The following is a 25,831-nucleotide window of genomic DNA, read 5'->3' on the forward strand; positions in this document are numbered from 1 at the left end:
ATGGAAAAGCATGGCGCCACTCTTTCCAACGGTCATTCTCAAAGTGACCCAAGCATCCAAGACAGTGGGGCCCAGCTGTCACTTCTTTAGTTGCACATTGGCAGGTGTGACTGTGCCCGCTGGCTGTGTACCCTGGGTGCCAGTCAAGGACAGAGAGCTAGGGCTCTGAGGGGGAGTGCCACTGTGGAAAGTTAGACAGACATCTTGTTCTTCTTCAAAAGAAACCTGAGACCACCTTTCAGTCGTTCTGTGAGTTTGTGCGTGCGTGTGTCCAAACACCACACCTGCCAACTGTGAGACTTGAACAAGGTTGGCAGCTATGTGAGTCATCTTTTGTGATATCTGACTGAAGTCTAGCAACATTCTGTACGATCAAGAATCAGGATCAAGCTGCAGGAATTTGACAGACAAACAGGCAGGCAGGCAGACAATGGGCAGTTGGGCTTTCGAGGGTGTTGTACAATGTGCCTTCTGGGAAATGAGATGCACTTACCCAGATTATGTTTCTGAAATAAAGGAATCCAGAAGTACTTGATCACAAATGTCTTCAGCTGAGGAAATCTCTAATCTAGCAGAGAAAGTTGCACCGACGTCCGTCGCATTGACAGATGTATGTATATATCCGGATTTGCTCCGAGTTTGTTTACATTTGATGGTAAAGAATGACAGCACTCTCTCCGAAAGCACACATGACCACACAATGACCCAGTGAGTGAAAGAAAACTGTTGATGTACAACTTGGAATCAAGCCTTTTAATTATTGTATTTGGAAATGTAATTACAATACGATAAAAGACTAAACAGATGAGACTTCAGGCAAATGCTCACCAATGCAAAAACAAACAGAAGCAACTTGACTGTTGACATTGTTAGACAAATATCCTAGAGTGGTCTCTACTTCCCTCTTGTGTTCAATGTGTCCTTTACAGTCTCAGGACCAGTCATTTTACAGTGAAGATAAAACACATTAGGTAGAAGACATGGTCAAATATAGAAAATAGTAAGGGATACGATCTTTATTTGGTGAATATAAATGTAATGCAAGATAAAGGGGAAAGGTTCTTGAAGAAAATAAAAGTGCTTTGAGACGGAATGTAACCAATATTTTATTATTATTATTGAAACAGTTGTACCGGCTTTCAGTTTGTTGTTGTAGATGTTGTTTTCTTTTGTTTTGTCTTTTTTCTAAAATAAAATAGACAAATAACAGTATTACAAATAATTAAAATTGTTACATCCTTCACAGGGTTACAGTCAATGTACATTTATACAGAAAACAAAACGTCCCAATGCAATCACAGTGGTTAGGACTGGACGGGGAGGGGGGGGCTGGTCGACCAAGGACGGAGGACAAACGTGAAAGAATGTGGAAAAGGTCCTATAACGGTATAGAGGTATAGTAATCGTACAGTTTTAACATGGGAATGAGAGTTCTTTTTACACACAGAGAATGACAAAAACTTAAATGTGGCCATATAGAGAGGGCACAACAATATTGACTTGAGGTTACAGTAGAAGCGTCCATTTTGGTTTCTTTTGTTAGCAAATGGCACACACAGAGATGGCAGGTTCTTTCTGAGTGTATTTGTTGACAGAAGCAAAAAAAATAAACAAATAAAGATTTGTTTGATTTGACAGTCTTCCTTCATTCACAAATTCAGGTCTTGTATAGTACATTGCCTCCCCAACTTGTTATGCTAGGCCTATAAAAACAAAGTAAATGAGTGTCTGGGGCTATCCTATATGATCAAATAGCAAAGCTTCCAACACATTAATGTACAAGCTGTACCTTGATGAGAAGCTATGCTAAACAACAGATAATCCATAATAAGATGAGGACAATGTATCTGTAAAGAACTGCAGATGATAGTCTTTGGAAGAACATATTCCTATTCATTGAAGTGGGGAGTGTCTCTTTTCCCAAGAAAAGCAGAGTTTGTTGGTTGGGTAGCAGTAGTATAACATTTTAATAACACTGCTGTCTCATTGAGGTGTCTCCTAATTAGTACCTTATTTATAACTATTAAATGCTATGTGAGATGCCCTATGGAATGGCTGATTGGGATTTATCCATGAAGTGCTGAGACAATGGAAGCATGCAGACACTGTAGCACTCAAAGAGCAGAGGTTGCAATATCCTGGATTTTCTTGTCTAGTATCTTTTGGCTGCTTAGAACAACACTTTTCAAAAACATTTCAAATGTTTTCCTGCTGATCCCTGAACCTCAAGTTCAGTACGTTATGGACGGAGTATCAACGTGTAAACTTGTTGTGATTTGTGCTGGCACAATAGGAGGAAGACGTATACCCTACCTCTTAGTACAACAAAAACTGAAGCCTGTCCGTTTTTTAAAATGACCTTTCATCCATTTCTTTAAAAAGTCCCCACTTTTCTCTGAGACGATTCATAAACACGTGTTCTAGCTTTTTAAATAGTAACGGCAACAGTATATACATGTCAATATGCCGGCAGTGTATGACCCCAGATTACGTGACAATTCACAGCTTCATACTGTCAAAGGTGATCATATGTAGCAGTATAAAAACAAAAAACAAAAACTATTTAAAAACCAACCAAATGAGCACAGTGTTCTGTGAAGTCTTTTAAATACCAGCAGGCTCCTTTTCTGATCATTTTCCACCTGTGGAGCTTCAGAGGCTGGCATTTTGTGCAAGTACAGTTTTGAACACCTGGCTGCATAACCTAAGGCAGCCATTTTGTATGTACCATAAAGGGGAGGGCAAGTGCTTTTTCATGACAGGACCAAAGTACATTGGTATTCACATGAGATCCTTTAAACGTAGCGGAGGGCAAAAGGAAGGCGTAATCTAAACTTTGCACACAGCAATTTTGTAATGGGAGAAGTCATGGTAGCGCCCATCCTACTTCATCATTAAGGTGCACATAGAAACATTTAAAAAACTACTCACTGAGTCACTGAAGCAAAGATTGCACGGAGCAGAACTCCAAAACAATGAAAATGGCCGACATGGTTCAGTGGCTATGGCAACCTGTGATTCCCAGAAGAGAGAGAAACAACGGAGAGCCCCTAGGCTTTTGGGGACCCTAAACAAGATTTGGTTAGCTGACATGGGCTAATTGAGTGACTGCCACTGACTGACAATATAGTGACCTCCAAAATATTGTGACGGTGACCATTTTTGTTGTTGTTTTGACTCTGTACTCCAACCTCTTGGATATGAAATGATACAATGACTATGAGGTTAAAGTGCAGACTGTCAGCTTACATTTGAGGGTATGTTTCATATATTTCTAAACACTTCTACATTAATGTGGATGATACAATGATTATTGATAGTCCTGAATGAATCATGAGTGATAATGAGTGAGAAAGTTAGATGCACAAATATCATACCCTCAAGACATGCTACCCTCTTATCATTTCATATAACATGGGAGGTTAGCCTTTTTCGAAGAGAGATATATTTATGCTTCTGTAACTTTCTCACTCATCATTATTTGTGTTTAGAAACATATTCTATTTGTATTTACAATAAATGTAACTCCAAAATAACACAATACATTATTTACCATTGATTTATAGATAATCTGAAACACAACCAAAACAAATAGCAAATGCTTTAATAAACATATAGGTGAATTTCTCCCAATACTTTTGGTCCCCTAAAATGTGGGGACAATGTACAAAAAGTGCTTTAATTTCTTAAACGGTTCACCTGATATTGATGAAAATACCCTCAAAATAAAGTTGACAGTCTGCACTTTAACCTCATAGTTATTGTGTCATTTCAAATCCAAAGTGCTGGAGTATAGAGCTAAAACAACCACAAAATTGTAAAAATGTCCCAATAATTTTGGAACTGCTGATGCACAACCAAATTCCAAAATTGCACCTTGTGTAATCTACTTTTCTAACTTTCCACAGTAAATTGAGACACCGACTGAGAACCCTAGCAACCGCGGGGTGCTACGTGCAGCGCATAGTCTGCAGACAGAGAGTCAAGTGCATCTGATATGTACCAGACAATGACATGCACAGTACATTACATTTATATTATGGTTCTTTTGGGCTGTTGGAAGTAGTGTGTTCAAAGTTTTTTTTTTTACTTTCAAAATGTATTTTCACGAGATTAGAAGTGTAGGTACTGTAGATAGCAAACAGAAATATAATCTCCACAATTTTCAAATTGTCAAAAGAGAGCATTATTCACAAGAACGCTGAGTCTGATGCTTCCAGAAGATGAGTCATTTCATTTTACATCCATAAAGTCTATGGAACTGTATTGTAGTCTACAATTTTTCCATCCACTCCGTTCAGAGTACTGGTCATATTGTTGGAGTCGCTGATACCCTCAGAACCTCACTGTGAAAAATGAGAGTTAAGTCCTATGAAGTCTAGTCTCAACCTTCTCTTAATAGCCCTTTTAAAGGGCAGTCTTGTTGTTGAGTTTCAGTCTGGGGACTAGTAGAAATCATATCCAACTAATAGACTGTAAACAATATCCTACTACAAACAAAGGGAGGGACTGCAGCTGTGCACTCAACACAGGCAGGCTGCAGTTGGAGACTGGAAACAGTCTGGACACTGTCGTAGGCTCAGCACTAGAGACAGACGTAACATACGAGGGGGTGGTGGTTGTGGACTGAGCACGACTGCAAACTGACCAGACTGACCGTACAGTACGGGCTGCAGACTGTTGACTGAACTCAGGGGAGGATGGTCTAGAGAAAGGGGTCTGATGGGGGTGGCGGGTCACAGTCTAACAGGGAGACCAGGCTGGGGGTCCGGTATAGTCTGGTGTCCTACTCGTCTAGAGGTCAGAGGTCAGACCTCCACAGAGGTGATCTGGTTCATCTGGGCCCGCATGGACTGGACACTGTTCAGGATCTTCTTTTGGTGGCCTGCTAGCATCACCCCTACTCGGAGGATGTCCCTGTGGAGAGAGAGAAAGCAATCAGCAACACAGCATTCTATGACACATTTAGCAAGTCAGCAACACAGCAGTCTATGACACATTTAGCACAGTCTATGAGGCCAGATTTAGCACAGATAGCACAGTCTAGAACACTTTTAACACAGTCTAGGTCTACTACACATTTAGTACAGTCTATGACACATTAAGATGAATCTAAGACACATTCAACACAGTCTAGGACACATTTAGCAGGGAGAGGGTGTCTGGGGAGGTTAACTTACTCTGTGGTCATTTGGGAGACCACATCAAAGCTGGTGAACTCCTCATTGGCAAAGTTCTCCTTGTACTGGCCCATCCTGATGGCATCCAGCCACTCATCCACGGTGCTGAAGCTGGAGAAGTCAGGCGTGCTGCGGTCTAGCAGAGGTAGGTGCACACTAGAAACAGGAGAGGAATCCAGTGAGAACCCAAACAAACACAATAACAACCCATTGAGAACCCAAACAAATCGATTGAGAACCCAGTGAGAACCCAAACAAATCCATTGAGAACCCAGTGAGAACCCAAACAAATCCATTGAGAACCCAGTGAGAACCCAAAACAAAGGATTAAAGAGAAAGAAACAGTGAATCAAAGAGCTTCAGATGAAACAGTGCATGAGTCTGTCCTTTACAGCTTCCTTTCCTTAAGTCCTTTCCTTGGACCGGAGAGTCCACTAAAATGTGTGGTCGGGCATTGTGGAAAGGAGATTAGGAAAGGATGGAAGCTATTTAAAATGACTGGGACACAGCCCGTGAGTGCCTTACCTTGATGACAGCGGCGTCATGGCCTTCAGACTGTTGGGGTTGCGGATCATCTTGTCCAGGTTGTTGACAATCTGGCTGAACTTGGGCCGGTTGTTGCGGTCCTTCTGCCAGCAGTCCAGCATGAGCTGGTGCAGGGCACTAGGGCAGTCCATGGGCGGGGGCAACCGGTAGTCCTGCTCTATGGCATTGATCACCTACAGGGCATTGGCACAGATTGATAAGAAAATGAATAGAGGCCTTGGCCTAAATTGTTGGTCTTCCCATGTGGTTAATACAGCCTGAATCAAATGTATAGTAAGACTGTCTCAGTCTCTCTCTCTCTCTGAATGTATCTCTTTGTCTCAATTGCTGCCTCCCCCCTTTTCTCTCTGTTTTCTCCAAGTGACTGCAACAATCTGCTTTAGGACTAAATATTGTAGGTGAAACTATGATGATAATGACTCCTCCTGGATACTCACATCTTGATTACTCATGTCCCAGTAGGGCCTCTCTCCGTATGACATCACCTCCCACATGACGATGCCATAGCTCCACCCATCACTGGAGGAGGTGAACTTCCTGTACTGAATGGCTTCCGGGGCGGTCCATCGGATAGGGATCTTCCCTCCCTGTAAAGACAGACAAGTGTTTCGTACCAATTCTCTACCCTTCAGCCAGGACCGTGCACTTGGTCACTCCCCTCATGCATTTAAAAGTATTGGATTGGTGCAAATATGCCTGAAGGGAGTTACATTTTGGTCATTAAGCAGATCATCTTCTCCAGGGTGACTTAGTTTCCACCATATTTCTTAAACCAGACCATTTATTTAAATCTATAAGGAGTACTTCAGTGCACACTTCAGGAGAAGGGTAGAAAACCAATAAACCAATAAAGCATAGGTTGTGGGTGGATCTCAGTAGTCTCAAGAAGTGGCGATGTTTCATTGTCTTCTTCTGCACTGACCTGATAGCACTGGACAGGTAAAAGCAAATCCTTTGTTAAGACACTGATATTGCTTTCCTGTGTCCTATGCTTGCAAATCAGTGGTGATGAAAGGAATGAGCCGAGAAAAGGAAGCCACATTAGACTACTAGGATGCATCCTGCATGTATAATCTCAAACCTGATACATTTCCATACTAGCATACCACTTAGAATGCATGCCCAATACATTGCTTCAGAATAAGTGGTATTCTAGTGTGTAAATTGGAACCATAGAAATATAATATATTCTTATGATTGGAACAGAGCCATACTCACCAGGACACTGGTGTTTGTGGGGTCTAACTTGCCCAAAATACATTGCTTCATACTATATAGTATGGAAGTATGGATTTTGGGACAGAGCCACACTCACCAGGGCGCTGGTGTAGGTGGGATCTGATGTGTCTTCCTCCAGAAACCGCGAGAGCCCGAAGTCAGACACCTTACACACCAGGTTACTATTGACCAGGATGTTGCGGGCAGCAAGGTCCCGGTGCACGTAGTTCATGTCATTTAGGTATTTCATGCCCGCCGCAATGCCACGTAGCATGCCCACCAGCTGGATCACCGTGAACTGCCCGTCATTTTGCTTTAAAAAAAAACACTGAATTGTTATATTGCTATGCTATGTTATGTTATACTATGATATGCCATTCTGATGTGTTAAGCTATATTAAGCAATGTTATGCTATGTTATGTTGTTATGTCTATATTCTCTGATATGTGTTACACATTCCAAAAAATGTGGCTGGTTCTCATATTAGTTCCCCTGGAATTGTTAGCCACACAAAATTGAGCGTCTGGTTGATCCTCTCACCCGGATCTGTGAGCTCACCGGATCTAACTAAGCCCACTCTACACACCTCACACCTGGGCCAGCCCGGGAGGGACCCACCAGAGCTAATCGAAAACCCAAAAGCTATTATGTGTAGATGTGAAGGAGAGACAGCCACTGTGTTCTTGAATCCATTGGGTTCTTGATGTTGGAAACAGTTGAAAAATCTGTATGCTTACTGTGATATTTCATATGACCTACAATGCTTCACATCTAAATATAGTTTTGATTGTATTATCTCTGAAATTCACTCATGAGATAAGGCAGAGATCTAGCCTTTAGGTCCTCAACTCATTTCCTAATCTAGTCGACTTTCCATTTGTTTGCACTGATCCAAAAGACAAGACAGGTGAAAGCCACCTGGTGTATTTTAACCAGATACATGTTTGGAAGAAGGAAGGAAAGTAGAAAAGGACAGGAGATCTCTCCAGAGTATTGAGATGCCCAACTTTGAGGCCCACTGAACTACCTATCTAGGACCTTCATTTGGGCCAGTTTGCTACATTTTTCGTAAGGGAAAATCCCCACTGGGCACAGACGTCAGCTCAACGTCTAGTTTTGATTTATATTTGGTTGAGTTGTCAACAAACGTGAATTCAACGTGAAATCAACCAAATACCTTCTACAGCAGGTTGCTATTGACCAGGATGTTGCGGGCAGCAAGGTCCCGGTGCACGTAGTTCATGTCATTTAAGTACTTCATGCTCACATGTTTTATTTGTCACATGCACTGAATACAACAGGTGAATGAGTTAAGAAAATATTTACTAAATAAACTGAAGAACTAAACATTTCACCATATCATTGGATTAGTTAAAAATGCTCTTACATTGATGACTTTTTGCAAATCCAATTACTATTCCATGTTGATTCAATGTCATCATATCAATTTGTGCAAACAATGTTGTGGAAATTGCAAACTTCAGAAGCCTTTTCAAACCTCAAAATACACTAGGAAACTTCTCCTGTAACAAGGTAATCAAATGAAGATCCTACATCTGTACTGACCCTGAGGAAGGAGTCCAGTGATCCGTTCTCCATGAACTCAGTGATGATCATGACGGGGGCGCTCTTGGTAACCACGCCCTCCAGGTGGATGATGTTGGGGTGGTCAAACTGACCCATGATGGATGCCTCAGACAGGAAGTCCCGCCTCTGGCGCTCTGTGTAGCCCACCTTCAGTGTCTTAATGGCCACCAGGATCTCTCTCTTCCCAGGGAGACGCAGGTTCCCGCTGCACACTTCCCCAAACTCTCCTGAACAATAACAGGTTCAGGTTTCAGATATACTGTCCATCAGCAAAGGACTCTGATACACCACTATAAGATGTATCCAAGTGCTATGACATGGGACTGTCACTTGGATGTCTTAAATGTACTGTAAGAAAATTTTACAATGTATTATTAGGTTTAATCTACACTGTATATCAATATAACATTTTATAGGCCAGTTTCCCAGACACAGATTAAGTCTAGTCAAGGACTAAAAAGTGCTTTCAACTGAGAATCTTCATTGAGAATGCTTTGTAGTCCAGGACTAAGCTCAATCTGTGTTATTACGTATATGTTATAATGTACAGTATATAGGGTTTTCACCTTCACCGGTTGATTTTTTACCTGCGCCAATGACTTGCTCGATCTTGACACAGGAGGTGTCAATCTCTTTGGCAAACTCCCTCACTGCCTCGTTGGGGTCCTCATAAGTGAAGGGGTCAATATAGATCTTCATTCCTGGAGACACTTGGAAGGAGAAACAGAGAAGAAACAGAGGATATGCATAATATACAGCCTGGCAGTATGTATTGGCTACAGAAAACAGTAGCTGGAACCTTGCCTGGGCTTAGAACTGATACAGGTGGTTAGATACAGTAGTAGTAACCTTTAACTTCCAGTACTCCACATCTAATGAAAATGTCACCATTGTCCCCAGGATGGTAGTGTTATTCCTTAACAAATGGTTCACTCCACTTTTCAACTAATTTCCCATGGATAGAAGGTTGTCTGTAAACCATGTTACTCACTGTGGCCACTGGTGTAGTGCTGGACCTTGTCTGTGTATTCAGATTCTGTTCTCTCAGAGCTTCTTCGATTGCAGACGATGACCAATACGACGACAGCGATGATTAAAACCACACCTGCAGCAGCTGAGCCAATGATGAGCGGGAGCTTCTCCTGAAAGCTGGACTTGTACTCCTCTGCAAATACACAACAAAACAAACCCATTCCATATTAACGTCTACAAGGTTGGCCTACTCTGTAATGTTGAACTTTTGGGACTATACCATATACTCGGCAATGTAATTCAAAAGTGTTTGAAAAACACTGGTTCGAATGGCGTACCTTCGGTCATGGTCTGAAAGTACATCTTTCCACTGAAGCGTCCGAAACCGGCCACTGTTCGAGCCCGTACCTGGAAGACGTATATAGCTCCGGGCTTCAGGCCACGGATGACTGCTGTGTTGGTCTGACTGCGCACCACCGATGAGTTCCACTCCGCCATGCTCTGGAACACACAGACACACACACAGAGGGTGTAAGACTGGATTGGCTCACTGTTTGAATTACAGCAGTAAAACCTGTCAACTGACTTCACCTTATCATAATACTGCAGCTCATAGTCCAGTATGAGGCCGTTGGGCTGGTCCGGTTGGGACCAGGAGAGAGTGATGCTGTCAGGTGTCCGGCTCACCTGGTGCATAATCGACACGGCCGATGGTGCTGTGAGTGAGTGAGTGAGTGAGTGAGTGAGTGAGTGAGTGAGTGAGTGAGTGAGTGAGTGAGTGAGTGAGTGAGTGAGTGAGTGAGTGAGTGAGTGAGTGAGTGAGTGAGTGAGAGAGAGAGAGAGAGAGAGAGAGAGAGAGAGAGAGAGAGAGAGAGAGAGAGAGAGAGAGAGAGAGAGAGAGAGAGAGAGAAAGAGAGAGAAAGAGAGAGAGAGAAGGGTTAAGGTTAGTGACATTACTACAACACTAGGAAGAAGCTTTCCTAAGGTCTTTCCTAATGAGGGCTTAATTAGGGCATGTTTATGTAACATTAGTGCTTTTGGTTATACACTGTAAAAACACTGGGGCTCATGGGAACCTGAGTTTGCTCTTTTCACAGTCCCATCCCAGACAGTAATTAGGACTGACATCTAGTGCAGTGGAGAAAAGACTACAGTGTTAAGGGCAGAGAGTAGAAAGTATATAGCCTGGCCCTAATACCAACACTACCTAACACCCAGTCCATTTGAAATTTGAACCTCAACAAATAAATAAATCATGTCTGAATACTGCATTTCAAGTGCCCTAAATGCAATTGAACTAAATGCAATTGAACTCACTCAATACTAATAAGGGTCGCACATCTGTCAATAAATATTGCTTAGGCATCCTTACACAGACATTGTTCATTGGTACTACATGACATACAGGTTTACTTATACAGATCTTGCCCTTGCAAAGTACCATCAAAATATCTAAACCCATATTAGGTGTAATATTTCCTGTGCCTCTCCTTATCAGACTGAACACACTCCTGATAATATCTCTTCACTGAACGTCACACTATAACGCAGTACTTTGAGAGGAGAGTGAATGAATGGCTGTCTCCCTCACCGGCCTGGTTGGTGGTGATGTTGACTGAGGAGTAGTGTGGTGAGTAGGGGCTCTGGTCGGAGACCCCGTTGACCGCCTGGATCTCAAAGGTGTACTGCGTGTGGGCCAGCAGGTCACTGATGTGGACGCTGGTCTCCGTCAGGCCCAGTTGACGAGGGATGAACTGGACGTTGTCCCCGCAGCGTGTACATCCTCCCCGGCCCCCTCCACAGCTCTTACAGATGATGTTGTAGACCACGTCCTCGCGGCCCCCGCCATCGCGTGGCGTGCTCCACTCCAACCTCAGGGACGTCTCGTTCACGATCGAGATTACACTCTGGGGCGCGGAGGGGATGGCTGTCAGAGGAGAGGGGGGAGATAAAGAAGAGTTCAGGGAGGATCAGTGATGATGAGGTTTATACTCCAGACAGTGGTCATAAGGAGCTACAGGGGATTCAGCGTCTGATTCCAACCCAACCCACACCCTGTACTATAGCTCTCCACGCTGTCTCTATAGCTCTCCCACCCCCCATCTCTAGTGCATGTATCACTTCCCGACCACATGGCCTGAAACGGCATTTTGCTTCTCTCTGCAGCCCACACACTTTTAATATTTAAATAATATATCATTTGATTTTTCCCTTGAGATAATGATGGCCCATTGATAGATTTCCAAGTTTTTAGCATATGTTTTTTCAAGATGAGTGATGAGAAGAGAATGGTCCAACCCATCCTGTATGTCATTAGACCCCAATAGGACATGTCTTACAATATGCAGACAGACGGATTAAAAGGTTACATTGTTAATACTTCTGACAGCCAACTTTCTAGCTCCGCCCACAACTTCCAGACTTTCTAGCATTCCCAGAAAGCATGGGTTATTGAGTCATCATTAGTTTTACACTTAAGACATGACTCTGTCATTGTGCTGCAGAATTTGTGAATTTTGTCTCTTGTATAAAAAATTCAATACATTAGTTTATACTGGATTAAGCATACATTTTCGTTAACTTTCCCTCCATCTTGTGCCAACATCAGTTGTTTTTTAGTCTTGGTTCCAAATGTTTGTATTTTTTTCTAAGAGACAGTCAGTTGGATATGCTTTCTGCAAGGTTGTATATATCATATCATATGAAGATATTTTTCTGACTCAAATAAGATTACCTCAAGGTTGCTCTGATGTCCAAAAGATTTCAAATAGAAATGTTGTGATATGTAACTTTTATTCAGACACTAAATTAATTTGCACGAGCTCCATTCAAGTCCATCAGGCTTCAGATCAACTTTTCTATAGAAGGAAGAGAGAGCGATGAAAAGAGCAGTGTGGTAGTTAACTAGCGTCCTGGTGGAATCTGAGAGACACAATGAATGCCCCTGCATGCTCATTTCTGCCTCTTCAATTAGAGAGAGACCACTGAGGGCCATATCTCCATTGTGGCCCTGGCTACATCCCAAATGACACCCTATTGCCTTTTTTTGTGCACTACTTTTCACCAGGGCCCATAGGGTGTCCATAGGGCTCTGGTCAAAAGTAGTGCACTATAAAAGCAAAAGGGTGCCATTTGTGACCGAGACTCCATTTTCACATTCAAAACAGCTGCCCCCTTCATAATGGACAAGCTTATGCAAATCTCTTAGGATATTTTCTCGGAGGTCCTTGTCGGACTGGTGCACCAATGGAAGAGAATGGAAGGGACATTCCAACAGTTCAGTGCTGTTGGAATGAAACATAACCCTTGTTTCGCCCTTGGGCACCTAGAAGAATGTATGACTTTGGTATTTTTTATTTGAAAATGTATGAGTGGAGCTGGAGTCTTGGTACAAAAGTGAAAGTTGAAAAGACTTGGCTTAAGGTTAGCACTTTTGTTTGTGCTCATTGCATTATGCACAACATACAGTATATCAGAATCATTCTGTTTTCGCTAGACAGGTGCTTTTCTATAGGGAATGCCACATAAGGCCTGCATTTACATTAGGGTTGAGCTGATGGATTATGTTAGTAAATTCATAGACAAAATGAAAACTCAATTCAACAATTGATAATGGCCCATAATGTCCTGGGAGCATTTGTCAATTAATTATTTAAAATGTGAATTTTGATACAATACTTATATACACAAAAGCCTACTAAATAGACTGCTGTATGATAATCTCTACTGTGTCTTTCCTTAACACTGTGTACCACCCATGGAGAGTATGTGGAACTGTAAGGACTAGAAACCTACTGGTGCAGGGTATCTGTGGGGGATCCGAGTCGCTGCGGTAGTACCCGTTGCGGCACACACAGTTGGTGGCCCCCTCGTTGGTGGTGCGACTGTTGATGGGACACTGGAGACACAGGTGGTCCCCCTGGGAAGACTTAAAGAACCCCGAGCCACACGCTGCAGATGAGAGAGAGTGAGGGAGAGGGAAAGACAGAGGGAGTTAGAGAGAGAGAGTTTATGAATGAACTTATTATACTAAAGTGACATAAAATGGCATTCTCCAGACATTTTACAACATGACAGCTTGAGAGGAAAAAGGGTACAGAGTCGATAGAAAGACACATTTCCAGACATATAATAAAATATTGGTCTTGAAATGCACAGACATAATAAGCTTTGGCATGTCCTTCTTCATATGGTTAATAAAATATACCTTCCAGGAGTCTGAGGTTTGTTGCTATTCAGGTTTTTGTCTCATGGCATTTGAAACTCTGGAAGAACAGAGTGAGGCGTAGTCAAAGAGACTTTGAAATCTGGAGGTCTGGAATTGAATGGTTATACATATTCTACAACTGCGTCACAAGATGGTGTGAAAGCAATTAGATTCCTGGCTGTCACTTCCTCAACTTTCTGGATTTGTCCCAAATGGCACCTTATTCCCTATATAGTACACTATTTTTGACCAGGGCACATAGGGCTCTTGTCAAGAGTAGTGCACTATAAAGGAATAGGGTGCCACTTGGGACACATCCACTGACTGTCTGACACTGGCAGAGACGTGGTAGTCTATCCCAGACCTCTCTGGGGTGCATTTATCCAGTCTGTGTCATGCCAGTGGGAACAAATATATACAGTAGTATATTTATTATACCCACTATTACCACATGATTCTCTTGTATTGAAAGAGTGTTTGCCTCTTTTAAAACATGTTTCATCTTATTGAATTCATTTAGGTTTTGTCTTATTTCCCAAGAGGTCCAAACACTCCCTAACAAACCCATTGGGCACAGACGTCAGTTCAACGTCGAGTTTCGATTTACATTTGGTTGAGTTCTCCACTAACGTTAATTCAATATGAAATTAAATTGAAAAAAATCGCCCTGTCATTGTATTTAGGTTTAAATTTCCTTAAGTTGATGACTTTTTCCAATCAGTTTTCCAAGTTGATTCAACGTCCTCACATTTAATTTTGTTGTTGAAATTACATGGAAACATGGTTGATTCAACCAGTTTCTGCCCAGTGGGAGGTATCTCACATCATCCCTCTTTGAATAACTGTCCTGTCTTCCACTTCCATAATGAGAAGCTCTAGGAATCCTAGGCGGTCAAAGGACAGCCAGTGTGACAAGACAAAAGGAAGAGTCTGTTGGCAGAGGGTCCAGGGAACCCCCATGGCTAGACCCAGCTAGAGAGGAGGACTGAAGGGGGAGAAAAAGGAGGGGATTGACAGTTCTATGACAGAGAGTCATTCAATAAAGAAAGAAAGTTGCACACTCAAATATAGTATGGACCAATGTCATCCCAGCTCCTAGATCTTGGATCCTGGATCCTACCACCATAGAAATATAATTACTAGAATGGCTTTCCCCTTTGAAGTCACTTAGATCAAATTACAGTGATCTCAGGTGCTTTTTCCCATTCTACTCATTCTATTTCTATGAAATTCTATTTCTACCACAACACCCTCCAGAGATAAATGTGTTATGAATCCTACAGTACAGTAATGAATAACAAACTAAAGGCTAAATAACAGCCATCATTAAATCTTGTGGAGAGCTATTGACATATCTGAAATGGGTCATCTGAGGCTTGTGGTGGAACATTGATTTTGCCTGTTAGAAATGGATGAGCGTACCGTATCACCAAGCATTCATAGCTCTCTATCAAATGAATTTCAGATACTGTAAAATATGGATAGAAGTGGAGGGGGCTCAACCAACAACTCTGAGGTGCAACCAAATGTTGTATCATCCACTTCTCATATCCCTCCCTGCTGCTCCCCCTATGGACATTCCCTCTCGGACATTCTAAGAATTTCACTGTACCCTGCATTTACAAATACCCTGTGCATGTGACTACTAAACAAATAAACTCATCTAATATAATAAAATACAAATAAAAGAAAGGGTACAATGCTTGCTGTGTAGCTCAGTTGGTAGAGCATGGCGCTTGTAACGCCAGGGTAGTGGGTTCTATCCCCGGGACCACCCATACGTAGAATGTATGCACACATGACTGTAAGTCGCTTTGGATAAAAGCGTCTGCTAAATGGCATATATTATTATTATATTATTATATTATTAAAAACATATCATTTTATTTAAATCTGTAATCCTTAATGGTGAAACAGCCACGCCCGTTTGCGATATTGCAAAGACAAAGAAGTTTGTGCAAACACCAGTTTTTCCCCATCTGACATTGTCGCATGCGCAATAGAAGAGCACAATATGTACTGCATTTTTTTTTTACCATGCTGAGAGATGCTCCTCAACAAAAACAATAACAACGGTTGTGGGGCGGCCACTTCATCAGAACCATCATCAGGACGAAATGTCAAGCTATTAATAGTTGCTTAAATAAAATAATGTGTTTTTAATGGTGAAGTACTCTGAAATACAATGGTATTGTAAAATAGTAATTAAATAATGTGTCTGAATGGCTCGATCAGAACTAGGGCTGTGGCGGTCATGAAATTTTGTCAGCCAATGATTGTCAAGGAAATAACTGCCAGTCTCACTATAATTGACCGTTAATTAACGTAAAAACATTTAGCATCTCCTGGCTTCCACGCATAGCCTACAAGCCACCGATGCAGACGTTTGGAACATTTAGATTTTAAAAAGTCTAATAAATCCATGTAATACAGCCTACACCATCACAATGAATCCATTACTTATTTTAACAGGTCTAAAGAAACATGTTATGAAGAAAATGTATATTTCAGAAGAACAGAATATCATACTCTAAGTTGTCCTTATATTAGGTCCTGATCTGGCTCTGCCATATGGATGTGGGCTACACTAGTTTAGCAGTTCTATGGCATTATATTATATTATTTCATCCAATTCCGAGGTGCATATTGAAGATATTGGAAAAACTATCCACATTTAATTTCCGTCAGCCAACAAGATGAGTAGGCCTAACGAACAGCTAAAGCACTAGCCTATGTCAATCTACTATCCCCAATTGTACAAAAGTTGACCTATTGTATTTTGGGAGAGAAATACATATTCCACCGTCCATAGTCAGATGCAATAGATCCCAAATGAATACAACCACTAGCATCAAAAAAACTGTTTTAAGCAATGTACCTGGTGAAACAGATGAGAACGTTTAGCTTCAAATGTTGATCAACTATTAGGCTATTTCTTCACATTATAAGTGCAGCAACGCACACATGGCAGTAGGCTATATGCTCGTATGTTCCAGTAGCAGGAAAACACCATTCCCAAACTTGAAACTCACTTGCTGTGTATGTATGCCAGTTTGGCTCTACAGCCATTGTAAAGCAGATTAATGTGCTTAATTTTAAGAAGTTACTTGGCCACTTTAATTCTGATACATATTTTATCTAAATATTTTGGCTGCAGCATACCACTGGTGGCTTGCTCCTGAAGCTAAGAAGGGTTGGTCCCTGGATGGGAGACCAGATGCTGCTCGAAGTGGTGTTGGAGGACCAGTAGGAGGCACCCTTTCCTCTGGTCTAAAAACAATATCCCAATTCCACAGGGCAGTGATTGGGGACATTGCCCTGTGTAGGGTGCTGTCTTTCAGATGGGACGTTAAACAGGTGTCCTGACTCTCTGTGGTCACTAAAGATCCCATGGCACTTATCGTAAGAGTAGGGGTGTTAATCATCCCCAGCTCCCCTGTAACTATTCCCCAGGTTTGTTGCTGTAAATGAGAATGTTCTCAGTCAACTTACCTGGTAAAATAAGGGATACATTTGAGTATTTCTTTTAAAAGGCTACATGAGGTGTGTGACTATGATTTGCAAAAAAAAGTGCTGTTTTTCATTAAGCTGGGCATCATTCACAAGTGATAGGCTAATATTATCACACTATTCTAAATGTAATCTTGTTTTTACATATACTAAATAATATATGTGTGAAATTTGTTTTGATTTAGATTGGACCATTATCATGCACCTGCCTCGAAACTGACATGTCTATACACTTAAATGACATGTCTATACACTTAAATGACATATAAATGACATGTCTATACACTTAAATGACATATAAATGACATGTCTATACACTTAAATGACATATAAATGACATGTCTATACACTTAAATGACATATAAATGACATGTCTATACACTTAAATGACATATAAATGACATGTCTATACACTTAATAGCAAATGGAGGATGCTTTTCCTCCAGGTAGGCTATACTTCTCTATAGTAAAGAGAAGCAATGTGCTTAATATTAGGAAAGTTGAGAAATAAATATAGTAGGCCTAGCCTAAAGAAAGCTGATGGGATCCTCCTCTTTTTAATAAAGGCCATCACTCCGTATTCTCACACAATTGCATCGCCTATTTAAATGTTGAGCAATGGGCTATCAAGTGTTTGATTAGATTTTTGATTACAGGGACAATAGAGAGCGGGGTACCAGGGAAGTTGGTAAGTTCGGTAGGCTACTAATGACCATCAGCAGCATCAGAGCTTGGAGAAGCCTAATTACCGTAACTAAACGGTCACGTTGAAATTTGAATGCCGTCATGACACGTGACCGCCAGTGGGGCGGTAATACGGTCACCGTAACAGCCCTAATCAGAACCTTACTGCTTATCGGCGGCACACACACACAGACGCACGCACGCATGCGCGCACGCGCACACACACACGCGCACACACACGCACACACACAAAAAGCAGTTTCATATATGGCTGTGAATAGAGCAGTCTTTAACATCAAGCTGATTGTACTTTTATAGCTCAGCAGTTTCATGCCCTGAGTAAAGAAATACGTAGTGTTAACTGTCCATTCAGGGAACTCCTCCACCATTTTTCATACATCTATTCATCTGTGTTTGCCTTTATTATTTCAATATTATCCCGGTCGCCTGAAATACCGGTCTCAAGAGGTGATTTTCCTGCTTCCTTTGTCACCTGTAATAAGAACCCATTTCCTTTTGCTGTTATTTGCTGTTATTGTTTTTTAGATCTCTTGGTCTCACTAGTGTACTGTGGTGTGAGTGAGTCTGCCTGTGTGTGTCTGCGCACGCCTGTAAGTGTGTATGTGTATTGATGCATGTGTGCATTGTACAGTGTGTGTGTGTGTGTCCAGGTGTGTACACTAGCGGGTGAGTGATCCGTAAATGTGTGACCACGAGAACAGTGTCAAATCATATTAGACATAGAAACAGAGGCTTTGGCATTCCCACTGACGTAAGGTGTGGCGAGTAGGTGTTAAAACATGGTTCCCGTTCAAAACAAAATACTAACATGTATCCTTTATTTTACCAGGTAAGTTGACTGAGAACATTGTCATTTATAGCAACAACCTAGAGCATCAATTCAGAGTAATGAAAGCTATTTACACGGGCTAAATAGTCAAACAGACAAATCACATACACTACAGTGCATAAAGTAAACCAAAGTATTGTATTATACTGTATAGTGTGAATAAAATATGACATGATCATTATGGAGGCAATACACCATCCATCCATAAAGAACCAGAGGAAGGTTCAATGACAAATATTTTTAGTGTCAGGGAAAATGTATGGAGTAAAAAGTACATTATTTTCTTTAGGAATGTAGTTAAGTAAAAGTACAAATAGGCAAAAATATAAATGCTAAAGTAAAGTACAGATACCTGAAAAAACAACTTAAGTAGTACTTTAAAGTATTTTTTACTTAACTACTTTACACCACTGTTGACTCATTGGAGTCCACAGCTGCCACAAAAACGCTGGTTACTGTGGTGAAACCTACAAAATACTCTCACTCTCTTTACTGGGAAACTATGCAAAAATCTGTTTCTATTTGCGAGTCCCTTTGAAAGCTTGTTCATTTGATTTGATCTAACTTAATGTATTGTGATCAACCCTCCCATGTAACTATCAATATTCTGTTAAGTTTGAGCACAATTTATGATAATCACTCTATAATTATTATCATTATTATGATGTTTTTGATGTTGTTACGACTGTCATTATCACTTCAATGGCTTTATGTGCTGTGGGTGTGAGTGCCCCTCCGCTCCCATCAATGTGGTTTTGGCAGCACCTATCTGAGCAGGTGTTAGTTGATGTGCAAGAGCACTGAGCACACTGTCATTTACTGACACTGTTACACAAGGACATCCCACTTCTCTGTGCGGCTATTCCCAGCCACGCTACATTAATTAGCCTATATGGTCAACGACGTCCATAAACTTTTGACTTTTGGTAGGTGAGGGTGTGTAATTATCGGGTGTACATCACTTCATAATGAATAGGTCAACCGCAAATAATGAATGCTTTACAAATATTGAGTCCAGGGCATGTTACAGGGCGGATAAGAGAGTTTTTTTCTCTCTCTCTCTCTCCTTTGTCTCGTTCTGGTGCCCAACTTCTCTCATCGTGGCCCGGCAGAGAGAAAGGAGAGCCGGGAGGAAGTGATATCGCCACTGACAGGAAGTGTCTGTTCGAGGCAGATCCTTGGATAGGCAGTTGGAGCCGGAGGGACGACAGCTCCGCTCCTCGAGAAACCTTTGATCAATGAGTCTGTCGGCAATGACAACGGCACACCTGCACTCCATCAAAAAGGGTTGCCCCCAGTAACAACTGCGTGGACAGCCACCAATCAGCAGAGATTAGGTCTGGCTCTCTGTCCTATCAGGCTGTTCAGGAAATGTAGACACTGACAGGATATCTAGGCTGGAGATTCTACTGTATGTGAACTGGAAGTTAGAAAGATGAAATCGAACTAGGTTTTGAAATAGAATTGATATGGAGATATACGTGCAGGTAACCTACAAATACTCTCTAAGATTTTAAGTGCTTAATTAGGTATATGCCTTATGGAAATATATGTCACTACAAAATATCTATAGATTGAAAAAAAAATAAGTGTTGGATTACATTATGTGATGCTACAGTAAAAAATGAAACTGAAAACACCTAATAATCATGTTCTTTAGACACTTTCTCTTTACAAAATGAAATAATGAATGAGTCAACCTGATGTGGCATACTATTCTGGAGCAGTCAACATTTGACTTTGCCCTTATCAAGAGTTTAACAAAACAGGACATGTAGCAAAGGTCAATTTTTAAACAGTGCCTGACTTTGGTCCAGTAGCAGGTAGAGAAAAGCCAGTGCCAAGCAATGTCGCTAACATTCTGAGGGGACATTCTCGTAATAGGGTGAGAAGCTGTTTGTGTTTCCCCACCGTATAGGCTATAAATAGGCCCACTTGCAAGCACACATAACACACAGTCTGCACTAATAGGCTCTGTCAGAGACGAGGAAGAGGCACTTGTATCAGAGAAGCTGATTTCAGGAGTGGCAGGGGTACTGAAAGCAATATCCTGATAGGTCACCTCCACCATTAGCACTCTGTCTCCTCTACATAGCCAGCCCTGTGAATCTTTGAACACGGTGGGTAAGTCAAAACATACCGATGCAGTCAAATATATTGGCAACCAAGAAATGTACAATGCAGTGCAATGGAGCAGAATGTTCTGATTTGTCTTTTCAAAACTAGTTGAATGGCTAGTTTAATCCTGTAGACTCCTGAAATTTATCACAGATAAATTACCAGTAAATGAGAATCCCTTGCCTCCAACCACAATCATTTAAAGTTTGAATAATTTAGTCCGGGCCATTTTGATAAATGAAAAAACTAAAGTTCAGTTAAGATTTTCTTGTTGCTGTATAGTTGAAAATCAAACAAAATACGCATGAGCACCAAAAAAGAAATAGAAGAAATAGTGAATTTTGAAGAAATAGTGAGTTGTGTGCAAGGATGCCAATATATTGGTCACATCTGTATCAACTGTGTGTGTGAGAGAGGGGGAGGACAGAAAGACAGAGAGAGAGAAAAAGAGGGATGTGTGTAACTCAGTTTCTGAGGGAGTCTAATGCACCATGTTTGTTGGATTGGTGGTGAATTGAGAGGACAGTCTTTGCAACTCATGCATTTACAGATCTCCTGACCCGTTAGTAAACACTTGGGCTTGGGAGTCTGCCCTAACATAGTCTGACATTTTATTTTCAGAAAGACTTCCTTTTCAATGGCTTGCCTCAAATGACTATTTTACACCCAATAATCTGAGTGTGACAGAGCATACCATAGGAGCATCTGTCTGTTGGATGGAGAAAGAGAGGGGTAAACACTACAGGGTGTTTCCATGTTGCATGTACAGAAGCAGTCATGCACATCTCTCACATAAAGCGTAGTGTACTCTTTGCAAATAACCCTACATATGTTTTAAAAAATGTATACGGAATTTTATTGTAATTTACAATGTAAGAGTTGTAAATCTGATGTTGAATGAGAGGAACCTAATTGAGCATTTGATTTACACTGGGGGCAGCAGGTGACTTCTCTCTCTGTCATTATGTTCAATGACCATAGAATTCTCTGTAGAAGCCAAAACTCATAGGACAAGATCCACTGTTGCAGGAGATAACCCTGGTTTCCCCACATGATAAGTGTAAATGCCTACGGTGTATGTGTAGGGCTGGGCGAAATGGCCAAAATATCATATCACAGTATTTTTCAAATGTTTGACTGTATTTTACTGTATTTGCTGTGCTATCGCCTTTAGGATGTGAGACTGGGGAGCTGGGGTAATGCAATCTCTTTTCATGTATTTCCTCCAAACATATGGCATTTCTGGTCCGAACATTGTTTACTGTATGTAAAGGAAGTATCCAGTGATCTCCAAAAGTATTGGGACATTAACCATGTTTTGTCTCTGTATTCCATCCATCACTTTGGATGAAATGATACAATGACTATGAGTTTAAAGTGCAGACTAGCAGCTTTAATTTGACAGTATTTTCATACATATCGGGTGAATTGTTTAGAAATCACAGCACTTTGGTACACTGACCCCCAATTTTAGGGGAACAAACATATTGGGACAAATTCACTTATATATGTATTAAAATAGTCTAACGTTTAGTATTTGTTCCTATATCCTAGCACGCATTTTGGATGCATTTGCTGTTTGTTTTGGTTGTGTTTCAGATTATTTTGTGCCCAATGGAAATGAATGAAAATCACCCTCAAATTAAAGATGACAGTCTGCACTTTAACCTCATAGTCATCATATCAAATCCAAAGTGCTGGCGTACAGAGCCAAAACAAAAACACAATGTTTCACTGTAGGTTATTAATACTTTTGGAGCTCACTGTAGGTTATTAATATATGAGTCGGCTATGGACTATATTTAAAGCTAAGTATTAGGTACAAAAGTAAGTATGATGGTGCCTGGTGATATGAAGTCTCTGTTTTCATTCAATTGTCATACGAGGCCTGCCATGTCAAATTACAATCACAAATAATGACTTCCTAAAGGACTAAACGAAATGTCACTGGGTATCACTGGGTGTAACAATATGACAAAAGTGCAGTGATACCACTGGCTACTCCTGGCTATTTAAGTGCTCCTCCCCCCAAAGATACAAACCATCACACCATGAAACATAGCAGAATGGGTCGTCGAGGGCTTCATTAGCAGTGCTTGATATTTGTAATCAAATGACCAGGGACACATGAAAATGAGCCCTCCCATGCTCATAATTAGTAAATTATGGCCGCCATTAAAGCAGGGAATTATATGGGATTATTGTGGGGGGAAATGAGTGAGACATACTGCTGCCGCATGGCAGCTGAGGATGTTAGCCATCTCCATCCATCAGCTCCCCCCATTTAGATTCTGTCAATGGCAGCAGGGAGGGTGCTGCCAAAAGTCTCTCTTCATTCTTACTCCCCACTCGTTCAGTGGAATCATATCCGCCGGTACAGAGGGAAAAAAAGAGGAATAACAATTGTCTGTTGTCTAGATGTCTAACGGTGTGTGTGTGTGTGTGTGTGACAGTGTTGCAGTGGAGAATAAACACATAAACACCGGTTACGCACCTTTTTATTTTGCCTGAGTGTTAACCCACTTTTATTGAAGGTATAGGGAGTGTTACTTTACTCACCATGAACGGTGATCTGCGTTTACACACCTATTTTTTAAACACTGCATCACTGGTGGTGTGTGTGTGTGTGTGTGCGTGCGTGCGTGCGTGCGTGCGTGCGTGCGTGTGTGTGTGTGTGTGTGTGTGTGTGAGTAGGACATTTTCCTTGTCTCTCCCTACACTAGGGGTAAGTGAAGAGACAGGGATAGTGCTTTCTTGGCATACAGTGAGATCTCTCTGAAAGTAAGGATGCAACCTGGACTCAGGTGCAGACGTAACATAGTAAATGTAAATCTGAGACACTCAGGTCTTAGGCAATAATAATGTCATAAGTTACCGACCCATCCACGTCTTGAAGCTAGGGGGCACTATTTTTATGTTTGGAAAAATAACGTTCCCAAAGTAAATGGCCTATTTCTCAGGGTCAGATGCTAGAATATGCATATAATTGACAGATTAGGATAGAAAACACTCTAAAGTTTCCAAAACTGTCAAAATATTGTCTGTGAGTATAACAGAACTGATATTGCAGGCAAAACCTTGAGAAAAATCAAACCAGGAAGTGGCTTCTATTTTGAAAACTCCATGTTCCATAGCCTCCCATTGCTCCATTTAAAGGGATATCAACCAGATTCCTTTTCCTAATGCTTCCTCAAGATGTCAACAGTCTTCAGACATAGTTTCAGGCTTTTATTTTGAAAAATGTGCCAGAAAGATAACATTGCGTCAGGTGGTCACATGAGTTTTGCTCACGCAACAGAATTTGGACAGTTTTGTTTTTTGTTTTTCCCTCTCCTACTGGTAAAGCCATTTGCGGTTGATATATTAACAATTATATATATAAAAACAACCTGAGGCATTTGACATGTTTCTGTGAACATTACGGATATTATTTGGAATTTGTCTGCATTGTCGTGACTGGTCTTTCCTGTGGATTTCTTAACATAATGCGCCAAACAAACGGAGGTATTTTGGATATAAAAATAATCTTTATGGAATAAAAGGAACATTTGCTGTGTGAAAACATCTGAAGATTATCAAAGGTAAAAGATTAATTTGATTGTTTTTCTGATTTTCGTGACCAAGCTACCTGATGCTAAGTGTACTTAATGTTTTGTCATGCGATCGATAAATTTACACAAACGCTTGGATTGCTTTTGCTGTAAAGCATAATTTCAAAATCTGAGACAACAGGTGGATTAACAAAAGGCTAAACTGTGTTTTGCAATATTGCACTTGTGATTTCATGAATATGAATATTTAGTAATATTATTTGACTGGGGTGCTATGCTATTCAATGGTTGTTGATGACAATTATCCCGCTAAAGGGATGGGTAGCGTCAAGAAGTTAAGTAACCTTATGTAACCAATTATATTATACTGAACAGAAAATGTAAACACAACACGTAAAATGTTGGTCACATGTTTCATGAGCTGAACTGAAAGATCCTATACATTTTTTCATAAGCACAAAAAGCTGATATCTCTTTAATTTTTTGCACAAATTTGTTTACATTCCTGTTAGTATCTCCTTTGCCAAGATAATCCATCCACCTGACAGGTGTGGCATATGAAGAAGCTGATTAAACAGCATGATCATTCCACAGGTGCACCTTGTGCTAGGGACAATAAAAGGCCACTCTAAAATGTGTCGTTTTGTCACACAACACAATGCCACAGATGTCTCAAATGTTGAGGGAGTGTGCAATTAGCATGCAGGAATGTTCACCAGAGCTTTTGCCAGAGAATTGAATGTTCATGTTCTACCATAAGCTACCTCCATCGTTTTAGAGAATTTGGCAGTATGTCCAATCGGTCTCACAACCACAGACCAAATATAACCACTCCAGCCGTCCACATCCAGCCAGATGTGGCATCGTCTGAGACCAAACTCATTCTGATTGGCTGGCCCTGGCTCCCACTGTGGGAGTGGCCTATGCCCTCCCAGGCTCACCCATGGCTGCGCCCCTGCCCAGTCATGTGAAATCCATAGATTCAGCCTAATGAATTTATTTCAAAGGACTGATTTCCTTATATGAACTGTAACTCAGTAAAAAAATATATATATTGCATGTTGCGTTTATACTTTTGTTCAGTATAATTTGAGTATGCAGGATTTACATTTACTATGTCACGTCCAGTCTATGAGACCAGGCTGGCTGGGACACAGGTCTACGGTTTAAAGACACCTCTAATTACCATCAACACTCTACCCTTTACAGTACGTTCTTGATCCATCTTTCCGGGCATTAATTTCATTCCCCTAGTGATACTTCTGTAGTTAGTAAACCAAAGTCATTATGTCCATGACACTTTATGTCTCTATCCTCTGGTTTATCACTAGTCTCACAAGTAAACATAATGATTATTTCTATATGGGAGGAACTTGGAAAATATAAAAGTGAGCCCACAACAATAGC

General features: G+C 41.1%; 1 protein-coding gene across 1 annotated transcript in view; it reads right to left on the minus strand.

Moving 5' to 3' along the window:
• Positions 1–1,087: 1,087 nt before the first annotated feature.
• Positions 1,088–25,831, minus strand: part of LOC124045775 (ephrin type-B receptor 2-like) — a 50,784-nt gene continuing 26,040 nt past the window's right edge. Inside the window, exons 4-15 of the mRNA XM_046365382.1 lie at positions 13,300–13,455; positions 11,096–11,431; positions 10,096–10,220; positions 9,843–10,005; positions 9,524–9,697; positions 9,120–9,242; positions 8,512–8,759; positions 7,042–7,257; positions 6,164–6,313; positions 5,706–5,899; positions 5,181–5,336; positions 1,088–4,917 (exon numbers count right to left, since the gene is read on the minus strand). Coding sequence (XP_046221338.1) covers positions 4,809–4,917; positions 5,181–5,336; positions 5,706–5,899; positions 6,164–6,313; positions 7,042–7,257; positions 8,512–8,759; positions 9,120–9,242; positions 9,524–9,697; positions 9,843–10,005; positions 10,096–10,220; positions 11,096–11,431; positions 13,300–13,455 — 2,150 coding nt within the window. The 3' untranslated portion in view covers positions 1,088–4,808. The remainder of the gene's footprint in view (positions 4,918–5,180; positions 5,337–5,705; positions 5,900–6,163; positions 6,314–7,041; positions 7,258–8,511; positions 8,760–9,119; positions 9,243–9,523; positions 9,698–9,842; positions 10,006–10,095; positions 10,221–11,095; positions 11,432–13,299; positions 13,456–25,831) is intronic.

Source organism: Oncorhynchus gorbuscha, linkage group LG10 (assembly GCF_021184085.1).
Source record: "Oncorhynchus gorbuscha isolate QuinsamMale2020 ecotype Even-year linkage group LG10, OgorEven_v1.0, whole genome shotgun sequence".
Classification (NCBI taxonomy): domain Eukaryota; kingdom Metazoa; phylum Chordata; class Actinopteri; order Salmoniformes; family Salmonidae; genus Oncorhynchus; species Oncorhynchus gorbuscha.